General features: G+C 41.8%; 1 protein-coding gene and 1 non-coding gene across 3 annotated transcripts in view; one reads left to right on the forward strand and one right to left on the reverse strand.

Annotated features, from left to right (window-relative positions):
- The window catches only part of cfap97 (cilia and flagella associated protein 97), a 40,160-nt gene that overhangs the window by 9,457 nt on the left and 13,521 nt on the right, over nt 1-17,182 (reverse strand). For both annotated transcript variants that reach the window (XM_020497027.2, XM_020497026.2), the window contains 2 exons: nt 16,336-16,714; nt 15,817-16,118 (listed from right to left, as the gene is read on the reverse strand). In XM_020497027.2, the coding sequence (XP_020352616.1) occupies nt 15,817-16,118; nt 16,336-16,714 (681 nt within the window). The remainder of the gene's footprint in view (nt 1-15,816; nt 16,119-16,335; nt 16,715-17,182) is intronic.
- trnar-ucu (transfer RNA arginine (anticodon UCU)) lies at nt 12,205-12,296 on the forward strand. The gene is given in 2 exon segments: nt 12,205-12,241; nt 12,261-12,296. It is a non-coding gene; the product is annotated as a tRNA-Arg (tRNA).

Raw genomic sequence — 17,182 nt, forward strand, 5'->3', positions numbered from 1 at the left:
AAACTGGGAGAGTATAGTGAGCCCTGAAAAGCAGAGGTAAAAACGTGGCCCATTGAGAGTAAAAATAACCAGCCAGTAGCTCAAAATGTCACATGCAGTCACGCTCCCACCAACAAGCCCTACGGAGAGGAAATATCAGTAAGTGAGACCGTCAGGAAGAACTAGGAATGGAAATAGGGGAAAGGTTAAGAATGGTCCCCCATACTCCATAGGAGGCAGAACTGACCGGTACTATAACTAAACCCCTTGCTAGAAAATATATATAAAATATTTTGTGTAAACCAATACAATCTCTCAGACAATGTGTATAACAATATCATAAAATATGCATAGAGCCATACTATCTGTTGATATGCAACTGCTTGGTAAAGTTAGGGTTAGAATAAGGGTTAGGTTAAGGTCAGGGTTAGGGCTATTGTTAGTGGATCGTTAGTTGAAATGTTGTTGATGGTAATTGAACATCTACAAACCATCTACTTGGGATTCTACACATAAAGTGATACCTTCTCTCAAACTATATAGTGTACAATGAGTGAGAAGGACAGTCAACTACCCTGAACAACTCCAATGCTGGACAAATGTGCCATCTGTCAATGGAGAGACAGAGTGTGTGTGCGAGTTTGAGAGAGGTGTATATACATCACACGGTATATTCAATTACCACACTAAGAATAGAGGGAGGGAGAGCGTGAGGGAGAGAAACTCTCCTCCCCCTCTTGATGAGTTAAGAGAGAGAGAGCAAGAAAGAGCGAAAGAGAGCACTGCAAGACAGCTACAGTACTGTACAGCCTGTCCCAGCCAGCACTGCTCATTGCACAATAACAGTGCGAGTTTTGGAGATAAAAGGGTGACTTTCTGACATATAGGATGACATACTTTATCTAATCACTGCAAACAATTATTAGATAAATTCCAGAATATTTGTCAAGTTCGTTTGTAGAGACGGACCAGAGACGGATGTTGAGTTCCACATAATTTATTGAAAGTGAAACTTAGCAAAACAAAAAACGAACAACAAACCGTGACTACAGAGGTGCTACGTGCACATACTCAAAACAATATCCCATAAAACACAGGTGGAAAAAATGCTACTTAAATATGATCCCCAATTAGAGACAGTGATAGCCAGCTGCCTCTAATTGGGAATCATACCAAACACCAACATAGAAAAACTAAACTAGAACACCACATAGAAAATAATGTTTTTTTTTAATGACTACATCATCTCTGTACCCCACACATGCAAAAGTCAACCACAAAGACCAGGGAGGTTTTCCAAAGCCTCGCAAAGAACGGCACCTATTGGTAGACGGGCAAAACAAATTATAATATATATATAATGTGGCAGGGCTTGCAAACTAGCAAACAAGCAACACTGAAGCATGCATGAGAGCACCAGCTGTTCTGGATAACTATGATCATGCTCTCCATAGCCGATGTGAGCAAGACCTTTACACAGGTCAACATTCACAAGGCCGCGGGGCCAGACGTATTATTAGGACGTGCACTCAGAGCATGCGTGGACCAAATGGCAAGTGTCTTCACTGACATTTTCAACCTCTCCCTGACCAAGTCTGTAATCCCAACATGTTTCAAGCAGACAATCATAGTCCCTGTGCCCAAGAAAGCAAAGGTAACCTGCCTAAAATGACTCCCGCCCTGTAGCACTCAAAAGGAACACCTATGTGAGAATGCATAGTGCCCACAACATCACAGTGCCCACAAAGCTCATCACTAAGCTAAGGAGCCTAAACACCTCCCTCTGCATCTGGACCCTGGACTTCCTGACGGGCCGCCTCCCAGGTGGTAAGGGTAGGCAGCAACACATCTGCCACGCTGATCATCAGCGTGCTCAGTCCCCTCCTGTACTCACTGTTCACCCACAAATGCGTGGCCAAGTCAGGATGCTCTCGATGGTGCAGCTGCAGCTGTATAACTTTTTGAGTACCTGAGGACCCATGCCAAATCTTTTCAGTTTCCTGAGGGGGAATAGGCTTTGTCGTGCCCTCTTCACGGCTGTCTTGGTGTGCATGGACCATGTTAGTTCGTTGGTGATGTGGACACCTGAAGGAACCTGAAGCTCTCAACCTGTTCCACTCCAGCCCAATCGATGAGAATGGGGGCATGCTCGATCCTCTTTTTCCTGTAGTCCACAATCATCTCCTTCATCACGTTGAGGGAGAAGTTGTTGTCCTGGCCCCACATGGCCAGGTCTCTGACCTCCTCTTTATAGGTTGTCTCGTCATTGTTGGTGACACTATTGTGTCATCGGAAAGCTTAATGATGATGTTGGAGTCGTGCCTGACCGTGCAGTCATGAGTGAACAGGGAGTACAAGAGGGGACTGAGCACCCACCCCTGAGGGGCCTCTGTGTTGAGGATCAGCATGGCGGATGTGTTGCTACCTACCCTCACCACCTGGGGGCAGCCCGTCTGGAAGTCCAGGATCCAAAACATTTTCAAAGACTCCAGTCACCCAAGGCATAGAGTGTTCTCTCTGCTCCCAAACAGCAAGCGGTACCTGAGCACCAAGTCTAGGTCCAAAAGGCTCCTTAACAGCTTCTACCCCCAAGCCACAAGACTACTGCACAATTAATCAAATGGCCACAAGGACAATTTACATTGACCCCCCCCCGCCCCCCTTTGTTTTTACACTGCTGCTACTCGCTGTTTATTATCTATGCATAGTCACTTAACCCCTACCTACATGTACAAATTACCTCGACTAACCTGTACATTGACTCGGTACCAGTACCCCCTGTATATAGCCTCGGTATTGTTATTTTATTCTGCTACTTTATTTTATTTAGTAAACATTTTCTTAACTCTATTTCTTGAACTGCATTGTTGGTTAACGGCTAGTAAGCATTTAACGGTAAGGTCTACCTGTTGTATTCAACTTGTCTAAGTCCTATCATCAACTGATTTTAGCCATGGAATGCCATGCTTAGGGCTGACAAGATAACGGTAAACTGTGCAGGCAAGGAGATTGAATCTAAAACAAGTATCTTATCTTGGTGTGTCCCTAGATCAATCCTTTTCTAGAGACCTGATTGCTGCTAAAATCCTTTCTAAAATGGTGAACAAATTGAAATGTTTATATCATAACATTCAATATTTTAACATTAAAGTTAAGAAACTGCTGGTCTCAACCTTGATTCAGTGTCATTTTGATTATGCCTGCTCTGCTTGGTATAGTGGGCTATCAAAAAGCTGAAAAAGCGAATGCAGGTCATGCAAAATAATGTTATCAGGTACAGTGGGGCAAAAAAGTATTTAGTCAGCCACCAATTGTGCAAGTTCTCCCACTTAAAAAGATGAGGCCTGTAATTTTCATTAGACAAAATGAGAAAAAAAAAATAAAAAATCGAGAAAATCACATTGTAGGATTTTTTATGAATTTATTTGCAAATTATGGTGGAAAATAAGTATTTGATCACCAACAAACAAGCAACATTTCTGGCTCTCACAGACCTGTAACTTCTTCTTTAAGAGGCTCCTCTGTCCTCTACTCGTTACCTGTATTAATGGCACCTGTTTGAACTTGTTATCAGTATAAAAGACACCTGTCCACAACCTCAAACAGTCACACCCCAAACTCCACTATGGCCAAGACCAAAGAACTGTCAAAGGACACCAGAAACACAATTGTAGACCTGCACCAGGCTGGGAAGACTGAATCTGCAATAGGTAAGCAGCTTGGTTTGAAGAAATCAACTGTGGGAGCAATTATTAGGAAATGGAAGACATACAAGACCACTGATAATCTCCCTCGATCTTGCTCCACGCAAGATCTCACCCGTGGGGTCAAAATGATCACAAGAGCGGTGAGCAAAAATCCCAGAACCACACGGGGGGACCTAGTGAATGACCTGCAGAGAGCTGGGACCAAAGTAACAAAGCCTACCATCAGTAACACACTACGCCGCCAGGGACTCAAATCCTGCAGTGCCAGACGTGTCCCACTGCATAAGCCAGTACATGTCCAGGCCCGTCTGAAGTTTGCTAGAGAGCATTTGGATGATCCAGAAGAAGATTTGGAGAATGTCATATGAAACCAAAATAGAACTTTTTGGTAAAAACTCAACTCGTCGTGTTTGGAGGACAAAGAATGCTGAGTTGCATCCAAAGAACACCATACAGTGCCTTGCGAAAGTATTCGGCCCCCTTGAACTTTGCGACCTTTTGCCACATTTCAGGCTTCAAACATAAAGATATAAAACTGTATTTTTTTGTGAAGAATCAACAACAAGTGGGACACAATCATGAAGTGGAACGACATTTATTGGATATTTCAAACTTTTTTAACAAATCAAAAACTGAAAAATTGGGCGTGCAAAATTATTCAGCCCCCTTAAGTTAATACTTTGTAGCACCACCTTTTGCTGCGATTACAGCTGTAAGTCGCTTGGGGTATGTCTATCAGTTTTGCACATCGAGAGACTGAAATTTTTTCCCATTCCTCCTTGCAAAACAGCTCGAGCTCAGTGAGGTTGGATGGAGAGCATTTGTGAACAGCAGTTTTCAGTTCTTTCCACAGATTCTCAATTGGATTCAGGTCTGGACTTTGACTTGGCCATTCTAACACCTGGATATGTTTATTATTGAACCATTCCATTGTAGATTTTGCTTTATGTTTTGGATCATTGTCTTGTTGGAAGACAAATCTCCGTCCCAGTCTCAGGTCTTTTGCAGACTCCATCAGGTTTTCTTCCAGAATGGTCCTGTATTTGGCTCCATCCATCTTCCCATCAATTTTAACCATCTTCCCTGTCCCTGCTGAAGAAAAGCAGGCCCACACCATGATGCTGCCACCACCATGTTTGACAGTGGGGATGGTGTGTTCAGGGTGATGAGCTGTGTTGCTTTTACGCCAAACATAACGTTTTGCATTGTTGCCAAAAAGTTCAATTTTGGTTTCATCTGACCAGAGCACCTTCTTCCACTTGTTTGGTGTGTCTCCCAGGTGGCTTGTGGCAAACTTTAAACAACACTTTTTATGGATATCTTTAAGAAATGGCTTTCTTCTTGCCACTCTTCCATAAAGGCCAAATTTGTGCAATATACGACTGATTGTTGTCCTATGGACAGAGTCTCCCACCTCAGCTGTAGATCTCTGCAGTTCATCCAGAGTGATCATGGGCCTCTTGGCTGCATCTCTGATCAGTCTTCTCCTTGTATGAGCTGAAAGTTTAGAGGGACAGCCAGGTCTTGGTAGATTTGCAGTGGTCTGATACTCCTTCCATTTCAATATTATCGCTTGCACAGTGCTCCTTGGGATGTTTAAAGCTTGGGAAATCTTTTTGTATCCAAGTCCGGCTTTAAACTTCTTCACAACAGTATCTCGGACCTGCCTGGTGTGTTCCTTGTTCTTCATGATGCTCTCTGCGCTTTTAACGGACCTCTGAGACTATCACAGTGCAGGTGCATTTATATGGAGACTTGATTACACACAGGTGGATTGTATTTATCATCATTAGTCATTTAGGTCAACATTGGATCATTCAGAGATCCTCACTGAACTTCTGGAGAGAGTTTGCTGCACTGAAAGTAAAGGGGCTGAATAATTTTGCACGCCCAATTTTTCAGTTTTTGATTTGTTAAAAAAGTTTGAAATATCCAATAAATGTCGTTCCACTTCATGATTGTCCCACTTGTTGTTGATTCTTCACAAAAAAATACAGTTTTATATCTTTATGTTTGAAGCCTGAAATGTGGCAAAAGGTTGCAAAGTTCAAGGGGGCCGAATAATTTCGCAAGGCACTGTACCTACTGTGAAGCATGGGGGTGGAAACATCATGCTTTGGGGCTGTTTTTCTGCAAAGGGACCAGGACAACTGATCCGTGTAAAGGAAAGAATGGCTGGGGCCATGTATCGTGAGATTTTGAGTGAAAACCTCCTTCCATCAGCAAGGGCATTGAAGATGAAACGTGGCTGGGTCTTTCAGCATGACAATGATCCCAAACACACCGCCCGGGCAACGAAGGAGTGGCTTCGTAAGAAGCATTTCAAGGTCCTGGAGTGGCCTAGCCAGTCTCCAGATCTCAACCCCTTAGAAAATCTTTGGAGAGAGTTGAAAGTCCGTGTTGCCCAAGAACAGCCCCAAAACATCACTGCTCTAGAGGAGATCTGCATGGAGGAATGGGCCAAAATACCAGCAACAGTGTGTGAAAACCTTGTGAAGACTTACAGAAAACGTTTGACCTCTGTCATTGCCAACAAAGGGTATATAACAAAGTATTGAGGTAAACTTTTGTTATTGACCAAATACTTATTTTCCATCATAATTTGCAAATAAATTCATTTAAAATCCTACAATGTGATTTTCTGGATTTTCTTTCTCATTTTGTCTGTCATAGTTGAAGTGTACCTATGATGAAAATTACAGGCCTCTCATCTTTTTAAGTGGGAGAACTTTGTACAATTGGTGGCTGACTAAATACTTTTTTGCTCCACTGTATATGCTGAATGTCCCCCCTAGGACCCACATGGGGGTACAGGAGTTCCGGGAGGTGGGCTTGATGCCTTTCGAGTCCAGAGTGGACCAACTTAAACATAATCATATGTTTGACATCTTATTAAATATGCCCCAGGTTACATGAAAAACCACATTGATATGGTCTACTCCATAACCAACACAGCCACAATACCAGATCTAGTGTTATGTCTTGTAAAATCCCAAGAGTAAACAGTACTGCGAGGCATTTGTCTATGGAATAGCCTTCCCTTTGAGATCAAGCAAAGAAAAAGTAAAAATAGCTTTAAAAAGCAGGCAAAGATTTTCATTTGGACATTGTCTAAGTAAGAAAAAAACACTCCACGGCCCCTTGTGCCCCTTACTGCTGGTCAGATGTATTTATTTGAAGGATCGGTATGATTTGCAATTAATAGCTTTTTTTAACGTGAAATGAATATGGTTGATTTTTAAGGTTAGGGAGAAGTGCAGTGAATAATGCCACTTTTCAGGATGTCAATATAAATGAATGTATTTATGGTTATTTGTAATTATGTCTTGCCTTTTAAATCATTATATTCATTATTGTTTTTACCATTGAGAAACACTTTGGAAACAAGTGTTTAATTAATACTTTCAAGTGATATCCTCTGGGTCCACATTGTCAATTTTGTTAAAATCAATGTGACAAATTTTATTTAATTTAGAATATACTTTTGAGCATGGTGAAGTTATTATTTACACTTTGGATGGTGTATCAATACACCTAGTCACTACAAAGATACAGGCGTCCTTCCTAACTCTGTTGCCGAGAGGAAGGAAACCAGGCCAATTATGACTTTAAAACAGAGGTTAATGGCTGTGACAGGAGAAAACTGCGGATGGATCAACAACATTGTAGTTACTCCAAAAATACTAACCTAATTGACAGAGGGAAAAGAAAGAAGCCTGTACAGAAGGCACTAAAGTAATACTGCAAAAAATGTGGCAAAGTGATTTAACTTTTTGTCCTGAATACAAAGTGCTATGTTTGGGGCAAATCCAATACAACACATTACTGAGTACCACTCTCCATATTTTTAAAGCATAGTGGTGGCTGCATCATGTTATGGGTATGCTTTTAATCCTTAAGGACTGGGGAGTTTTTCAGGATAAAAATAATCTACGGAATAGAGTGAAGAACAGGCGAAGCACTGGATCAGCGAAGCACTGGGTCAATCTGCTTTAATCCAGACACTGGGAGATTAATTCACCTTTCAGGAGGACAATAACCTAAAACGAAGGTCAAATCCACACTGGAGTTGCTTACCTAGAAGTCAGTGTACAGTCAGGTCCATAAGTATTTGGACAGTGACACAACTTCTATAATTTTGACTCTGTATGCCACCACAATGGATTTGGTAACAAGGTAACAATCACAATGTGCTTTAAGTGTAGACTTTCATCTTTAATTTAAGGGTTTTGGATGAACCGTGTACGAATTACAACCATTTTTATACATAGCATTTTAGGGGCACAAACGTAATTGGACAAACTAACATAATCATACATTTAAATTGGGATGTTTTAATACTGCAAATCCTTTGCAGTCAATGACTCCCTGAAGTCTGGAACCCATAGAAATCAACAGATGCTGGGTTTCTTCCCTTATGATGCTCTGCCAGGCCTTTGCTGCAGCTGTCTTCAGTTCCTGCTTGTTATTGCAGCGTTTTGCCTTCATTTTATCTATTTTTTTAAATAGATGTTTTATTACTTTTACCCCTTTTTCTCCCCAATTTCATGGTATCCAATTGGTAGTTACGGTCTTGTCCCATCGCTGCAACTCCCGTGCGGACTCGGGAGAGGCGAAGGTCGAGAGGCGTGCATCCTCCGAAACACAACCCAGCCAAGCCGCACTTCTTCTTGACACAATGCCCGCTTAATCCGGAAGCCATCCGCACCAATGTGTCGAAGCAAACACTGTACACCTGGCGACCGTGTCAGCATGCATTGCGCCCAGTCCAATTGTGCACCGCTCCATGGGTTTCCCCATCTACATGCCCACGCCATAACACTACCTCCACCTTGCTTCACAGATGAGGTGGTATGCTTCGGATCATGAGCAGTTACTTCCCTTCTCCATACTCTTCTTTTCCTATCATTCTGGTACAAGTTGATCTTTGTCTCATCTGTCCATAAGATGTTGTTTCAAAACTGTACAGGCTTTTTAAAATGTTTTTTGGCAAACTCTAATCTGGTCAGGCTGTTTTTGAGGCTTACCAATGATTTACATCTTGTGGTAAACCATCTGTATTTACTCTGGTAAAGTCTTCTCTTGATTGTTGCCTTTGACACAGATACGCCTACCTCCTGAAGGGTGTTCTTGTTCTGGCCAATTATTGTGAAGGGTATTTTCTTCATCAGGGAAAGGTCTTCCGGGCCTCTTCGTGTTCCTGAGCTCACCAGTGCATTCTTTCTTTTTAAGAATGTACCAAATAGTTGATTTGCCACACCTAATGTTTTTGATATCTCTCTAGCGGACTTGTTTAGATTTTTCAGCCTTATAATGGCTTGCTTCACTGGCAGTGACATCTCTTTGGAACTTTTATTGAGGGTTAACAGCAACAGATTCCAAAGGCAAATGCCACACTTAAAATCTCTAGACGTTTCATCTGCTAACTTGTAAATGAACTAATAAGGGAATAACACACACCTAGCAATGTAACAGATGAGCAGCCAATTGTCCAATTACTTTCGGTCCACATATAAAAGTACTGTGATTCCTACACAGTTCACCCGATTTGGATTTATATACCCTCAAATTAAAGCTGAACGTCTACACTTTCAGCTCATATTCATTATTTAATTTCAACTCCAATGTGCTGTGGGACCTGACTATGTTTCTGAGTTGGGGAATTACATTTTTGACTTAAATCTGCTTGAAAATCTATGGCAAGACTTGAAAATGGTTGTCTAGCAATGATCAACAACCAATTTGAGTTTAAAGAATTTTGAAAATAATAAATGGGCAAATATTGTACAATCCAGGTATGCAAAGGTCTTAGATACTTACTCAGAAAGACTCACAGCGGTAATCGCTGCCAAAGGAGATTCTAACATGTATTAACTCAGGGCTGTGAATACTTATGTAAATGAGATATTTCTGTATTTCATTTTCAATAAATGAGAAAAAAAAAATTAAACATGTTTTCACTTTCATTATGGGGTATTGTGTGTAGATGGGTGAAAAAACAACAACTATTTAATACATTTTGAATTCAAACTAACAACAAAATGTGGAGTAAGTATTAATACTTTCTGAAGGCATTGTATCTAAATATGTAAATTAGTTTAACTATCCCTTTAAAAGCAGTGCTAGAGTCACAAGAGACTATGCTGCTCCCAATACTTATATCCCTCAATTACACCAAATCCATATGGGGGTGTTGAACAGTGCAATTGTAAAGATGCCCCTTTCTGCATCGACACGTCACCCGATGTGAGGTTTACTAGATTGTACTTTCCATTAGTAAACAGTGTCATGACGTTGCCCTCTTTGGGTACAGCAAGCCCCATCCCCCTCTCCCTGCCTCCCCCTTGCCTCCTTCAACTAGGCTGCTGTGGTCAGAGAGAGGTCGTAAATTCCTGAGGAGAAGAACCTGCCTCATGGCCACACAGTATAGAGACAGAGAGTGAAGTTTCATAGAGAACAAAAGAACTTGAGGTCCAAACAAATTTCATGTTCCGGAGAAGGTATAAAAGATCGGAGAAGAATCCAGCTACGAACTGGTCTGTTTGTTACAACTTGGGGAAGCTCATTGGAGACGGTGTGGCCACATTACCATAACGCTCTTTATATAATAGCCTCAGATATGAGGTTTACATGTAATTGTTGTATAAGATGAATGAGTGAGTATGATACTGTTTGTAAAATTGTGTAATGTGATTTTGGACTGTTTAATGAAGGAAACTCCAATTCCCTTTTGAGTTGAACTAAATCAGAGGACCGCCCATGAGCCTAGTTAGGGTCAGGCATCCTGGAACAGCCCTTTTCTGCAATTCCGAATAAAACCCAACTTTGAGAAATTCTCAAGCAGACCATGTTTCTCTCAATCATGGGAGTACAAAGGTTGCAGACCATTGCTGAATCTTTTAACCATACCACGTGGTTAAACTCTTAGACTATCGATACCGACAGAATAAGAACAAGTCTTTGATATTAATTACTAGTCTGCAGCTAGGAATTCGGTATCATTGAACGCGGAGAACGACAACCGCCGAAACATCCATTCTACAACAACATGAATGAATGTCACTCTGAACTATCCACTATAACCATGACAGAGAGAGAGAGAGACAGACAATTCTACAAAAGAAAAACTTTTCAACAGTGATGAAGACGACACACTGAACGTAAATATATATATTGATTGCAATTGTTCCCGAATGAGTCAGCGTTCATGTGTAAAGGATTAGCATTTCAATTGTTATAATTATCAACTCTGTAGTGACTTCTCAGCTGACTCCCACTCCCCATTTTGTCCACAAAGCCGTGATGCCGGTTTAGCCCACTAGGGCACATTCCCTTATCATTTCTTGTAACCATATAGACTTTGTTGGTTTGTTTATGCATTTCTGTGAATTACTTAGTTAGTCATAAATAAATGATTTAAGACAATTGATGTATGGATGACTCATAGTGAAGACTGGGTTTGTGCAGATAACCAACAATTTATGACGTTTGGAATGAGACTAACGTGAGGTAAAATAAATAATTCATTATTCAGAAGACTATTTGATCAGATATAAAATATCTGAAAAGTTATTTTAGGAAATTATAACTTTGTAATCTGAATATTTTCCTTGGTGCCCCGACTTCCAAGTTAATTACAGTTACATGATTAATCAGTTTAATCGCGTAATACTAATTACAGAGCATCTTTGATAAAAACTAAAAGTCTTAATTTAATGATAGTAAAGACACGACACCAGTGACCACCTAAGAAATTATTATTTTAATGGAATGCCTTTTTTATGTCTCAGTGCATGATTGTGTTTAATATTTCCATACTTTCCAAATAAAGTTTGGAGAGCAGTAGATTAGGCGCTAAACCAGTTTAAGGCAAGATCCAACCCAAAAATGGTATGAGCGCTAGGAAGGAATAGGCGTGACTCTCCTATATTAAATATAGTAATCTGTGCCATAAAACCTTTAAATTAAACATTTACAGTGTTTAAAACAATTCTCATTGTATAAACTGCCTTAATTTTGCTGGACCCCAGGAAGAGTAGCTGCTGCAATGGCAGCAGCTAATGGGGATCTATAATAAATACTAAAACAAATCTCTCTTAGTACAGGGCTGTTGGAGTAGAGGTTGGGGTTGGCCTTGAACTCTATATAATGTCAATCTGTGCTGCCACCACTGTTGTGTCCACTGCCACCTGCTACAGTCTTTCTATGGCTGTACTGTGTCTGCTTTCACTGACCGGCCTGTGCTCTCAGACACACAGACAGCATACGCAACCCTGGCAATTCTCCCTCCCTCCCTCCCTCCCTCCCTCCCTCCCTCCCTCCCTCCCTCCCTCCCTCCCTCCCTCCCTCCCTCCCTCCCTCCCTCCCTCCCTCCCTCCCTCCCTCCCTCCCTCCCTCCCTCCCTCCCTCCCCCACACACACACACACACACACACACACACACACACACACACACACACACACACACACACACACACACACACTTCAAAATATTCAGTTTCACACATGTGCAACAGGTGGCTCCGTGGCGCAATGGATAGCGCATTGGACTTCTAGGCTTGTGAATGTGAGGTGATTCAAAGGTTGTGGGTTCGAGTCCCACCGGAGTCGCACTTTTTGTTTAAAGAAAGTGATACAGGAAAAAATTATAAAGGAAGACAAAAATTATCTTAGTTGAAAAAAGTAGTATAGCATTTCGAAAGAGACTTGAGTAAGGCAAAATTCTGATATATATCTTTGGTTAAATACATATAATAATTTCTCAACGAGCTACTAAAAACACACATTTTTGTGAGCTAAATTGAACATAGTGACTTTTTTCAACATTTTGTTACAGCCTTATTCTAAAATTGATTAAATAGTTTTCCCCCCCTCATCAATCTACACACAATACCACACCATGACAAGCAAAAACAGGTCAAACTTTTTTTTGCAAATGTATTAAAAATAAAAAGTATTCAGACCCTTTACTCAGTACTTTGTTGAAACACCTTTGGAATCTTTGCCTGGATCCTGACTAGTCTCCCAGTACCTGCCGCTGAAAAACATCCCCACATCATGATGCTGCCACCACCATGCTTCACCGTAGGGATGGTGCCAGGTTTCCTCCAGATGTGACGCTTGGCATTCAGACCAAAGAGTTCCAACTTGGTTTCATCAGACCAGAGAATCTTGTTTCTTTAGGTGCCTTTTGGCAAACTCCAAGCGGGCTGTCATGTGCCTTTTACTGAGGAGTGGTTTCCATCTGGCCACTTGATTGATGGAGTGCTGCGGAGATGGTTGTCCTTCTGGAAGGTTCTCCCACCTCCACAGAGGAACTCTGGAGCTCTGTCAGAGTGACTATTGGGTTCTTAGTCACCTCCCTGACCAAGGCCCTTCTCCCCCGATTGCTCAGTATGGACGGGCAGTCAGCTCTAGGAAGAGCCTTGGTGGTTCCAAACCCCCACCCATTTAACTTCTTGGATATAGGGGGCGCTCTTTTAATTTATGGATAAAAAAACGTTCCCTTTTTAAACAAGATATTTTGTCACGAAAAGATGCTCGACTATGCATATAATTGACAGCTTTGGAAAGAAAACACTCTGACGTTTCCAAAACTGCAAAGATATTATCTGTGAGTGCCAGAGAACTGATGCTACAGGCGAAACCAAGATGAAATTTCAAACAGGAAATGCCCCAAATTTTGAAAGCGCTGTGTTCCAATGTCTCCTTATATGGCTGTGAATGCGCAAGGAATGAGCCTACACTTTCTGTCGTTTCCCCAAGGTGTCTGCAGCATTGTGACGTATTTGTAGGCATATCATTGGAAGATTGACCATAAGAGACTACATTTACCAGGTGCTCGCTTGGTGTCCTCCGTTGCAATTATTGCGTAATCTCCAGCTGCGTGTATTTTTCCATTTGCGTCAGAGGAGAAACCCAACTGCCACGAATGACTTATCATCGAATAGATATGTGAAAAACACCTTGAGGATTGATTCTAAACAACGTTTTCCATGTTTCTGTTGATATTATGGAGTTAATTTGGAAAAAAGTTTGGCGTTGAATTTTCGGGGGGTTTTCTTAGCCAAACGTGATGAACAAAACGGAGCGATTTCTCCTACACAAATAATCTTTTTGGAAAAACTGAACATTTGCTATCGAACTGAGAGTCTCCTCATTGAAAACATCTGAAGTTCTTCAAAGGTAAATTGATTTTATTCGAATGCTTTTCTTGTTTTTGTGAAAATGTTGCCTGCTGAATGCTAGGCTTAATGCTATGCTAGCTATCAATACTCTTACACAAATGCTTGTGTAGCTATGGTTGAAAATAATATTTTGAAAATCAATATATTTATTTCATTTCATTTGCGATTTTCATTAATAGTTAACGTTGCATTATGGTAATGAGCTTGAGGCTATGATTACGCTCCCGGATACGGGATTGCTCGACGCAAGAAGTTAAGAATGATGGAGGCCACTGTTCTTGGGGACCTTCAATGCTGCAGACATGTTTTTAGTACCCTTCCCCTGTGCCTTGATTACAATCCTGTCTTGACGCTCTACGGACAATTCCTTCGACCTCATGGCTTGGTTTTTGCTCTGACATGCACTGTGAACTGTGGAACATTATATAGACAGGTGTGTGCCTTTCCAAATCATGTCCAATCAATTGAATTTACCTCAGGTGGACTCCAATCAAGTTGTCGAAACATATCAAGGATGATAAATGGAAACAGGATGCATCGGAGCTCAATTTCGAGTATCATAGCAAAGGGTCTTAATACTGTAAATAATGTATTTCAGTTTCTTTTGTAATACATTTGCAAAAATGTCTAAAAACCTGTTTTCGCTTTGTCATTATGTGGGATTGATGAGGGAAAACAATAATTTAATCAATGTTAGAATAATTCTGTAACGTAACCAAATGTGGAAAAAGTGAAGGGGTCGGAATACTTTCCAAATGCACTGTATATTTCTCTCTTGCTTCTCCTTCAGTTTGGAAGAAATGTATTTGTTCAAAACTGTTCACCTATTGTCTTTCTCTGAGTCAACTACTCACCACATGTTATGCACTGCAGTGCTAGCTAGCTGTAGCTTATGCTTTCAGTACTAGATTTAATTCTCTGATCGGGTTGACAACATGTTAGCTGTTCTCCAGCTACATCATGTTGCTACCCTACAGAGTGCTGTTGAGGCTAATGTAGACCTTCTTTGCAAAATAGTATGTTTTAATCAATTATTTTGTGACGTGATTATATTTAGTATAGTTTAATCTAAAAAGGAAAACTTTTAAAATGTTTAACCATTCATATTTTTATGAAATTCACTGAGGAGGATGGTCCTCCCCTTCATCCTCTGAGGAGCCTCCACTGCCTCACAAGTAGAGGATTATAGTTTTCGGAGTAAAATTGTGTGCACGCAGGCAGCAGTTTGTGTGAAAATGGAACCAAAATGCCCATTACATATGTTTTCCAGAAAATTCACAGAAATATTGTCCTTTGGAGGATTGTTTGGGACTTTGGGTTTAGCCAGCAAGGCCTCATTTAAGGACGTGGAACTTTTAGTCTGTACATAACATGGAACAGTTCTGGGCAGTAAAGAGTTACTTTTTCAAAATGCCTTTGCTGCAGCAACGTACATCATAGGGTGAAGCCAAGTGCCAAGTTCATAGCGATCTTCTAACCATAATATACAATAATATGCTCCTGATGGCACAGCTACAGTGCTGTGAAAAAGTATAAGCCCACTTTCTAATTTCCTCTACTGTTGTATATGATTGATGCTAGCGTTATCAGATCTTCAACCAAATCCTAATATTAGATAAAGGGAACCCGAGTGAACAAATAACAACAGTTACATACCTATTTCATAAACAAAGTTATGCAACACCTAATGCCCCTGTGTGAAAAAGTAATTGCCTTACACTCAAACTGGTTGTGCCACCTTTAGCTTAAAAAATATAGAAAAATCAGAAAGGGGTCAAATACTTTTTCACGGCACTGTACATCCACTTTGAAGCAAGCCTGGACTCATTTGAGCTTGAAATAAACAAAAAATCCCAATAAACACATTTTAACTTTGAAACAATAAAGCCAAACACCCAATTACAAAAGATAAGTTACACACACAAAAAGAGAAGAACACTCACCAGGTTCTCCTTCTCGATACGCTGCTGCTCGCGCTGCCTGTTGAGGGCGCTGTGGTAGAGGCGGACAGGGGGCGGACCCCCTCCTCCTCCGTTGGACCTCCTCCGGGAGCTACTGGTGGTGCTGGTGCCCCCAGTACTACCCGGTCGCGAGTGGGGCGAGGGGCGCGACAGCTGGCGCAGCAGCCTCTGGTTCTCCCGGTCAATTTGCCGCACCTCGTCGTTGCTAAAGGAGTAATTCTTCCTATTCCTGCCTCCACTGGGGCAGTCGATGGCCAGGCCACTCTCCAGGCGACTGAGGAAGGCTTCAGAGAGAGGAGGGAGAGATGACAGAGGAGGAAGCAGCAGATAAACATTTTGTTAGTTAGCTGTCTGATTTGTTACAAATGGAGCATCTGCATGTCAATGAAAATATTTATAAAAAACATATGTAAACCGCCACTTTCTCAGATAGCTCCTGTCCTCCTGGACTGACCCCCCTGCCCGCACATACACCTCAGCCCCTGCTTCTCCCCACCTCACCTTCTTCTACATCTGGGTTCCAGGAGCCCCCTTCCTCCTCCTCCTGGGGTATGCTGCTGAGGTTACCAGTGGGAGCGCTCCCCTCTGTCCCTCTATGCTGCCTGACACCCACACCCCCAGGCCCCACACCCTCCTCCTCCACCACCACCCTCCCCACTCCCAGGTCCAGGGACTGGGCCGGGCTGACGTCGGGGGTGGACAGTGGGGTCACGTCAGTCACTGTGTCTTCCTCTTCTTCAAGGGTGACGGTGGTGTGAGGCATCTCTCTGAGCGCTGCCGAGCCCAGCCTGGGGGGCCTCCATCTGGGGGAGGAGGGCATGGATGTCTGGTGGGTTGGGAGCCCGGGCTTGGGAGAGGGCTCTGGGCATCCAGTATGCACCTGAAGGAAGAATAAGATGCATTCAGGGAGTTGTTTTAACAGTTAAAACAAGATAAATTCTGGATTTTAAGAGTGTCTTACCTCCTGTTGAACAACTTACTGCAACCATAACAGTGCCAACATTTACATTTGAGTCATTTAGCAGATGCTGATGCCCTTTTCCAGACTGTTATGCAGATCGACATACAGTTAGCAGTGATTCTCAGTACTCCTGTGCCAGTTAAGTACTGCAGGTTTTTGTCCCAGCTTAGCGCCATCACACCTGATTCAACTCATCAACAGATTTTGAAAAAAATAAGGCTCAGTGGCAAATGAATGTCCAACTAGTCAATTACAACTGTGTGGAGTTTGTGACAGCAACTATGTGAGCTTTTTACAGTATTATAGACACTAGGTCCTAGGATTTCTATGATATTCTATATACACTGCTCAAAAAAATAAAGGGAACACTTAAACAACACAAGGTAA

The sequence above is a fragment of the Oncorhynchus kisutch genome, linkage group LG12 (assembly GCF_002021735.2).
Source record: "Oncorhynchus kisutch isolate 150728-3 linkage group LG12, Okis_V2, whole genome shotgun sequence".
Classification (NCBI taxonomy): Eukaryota; Metazoa; Chordata; class Actinopteri; order Salmoniformes; family Salmonidae; genus Oncorhynchus; species Oncorhynchus kisutch.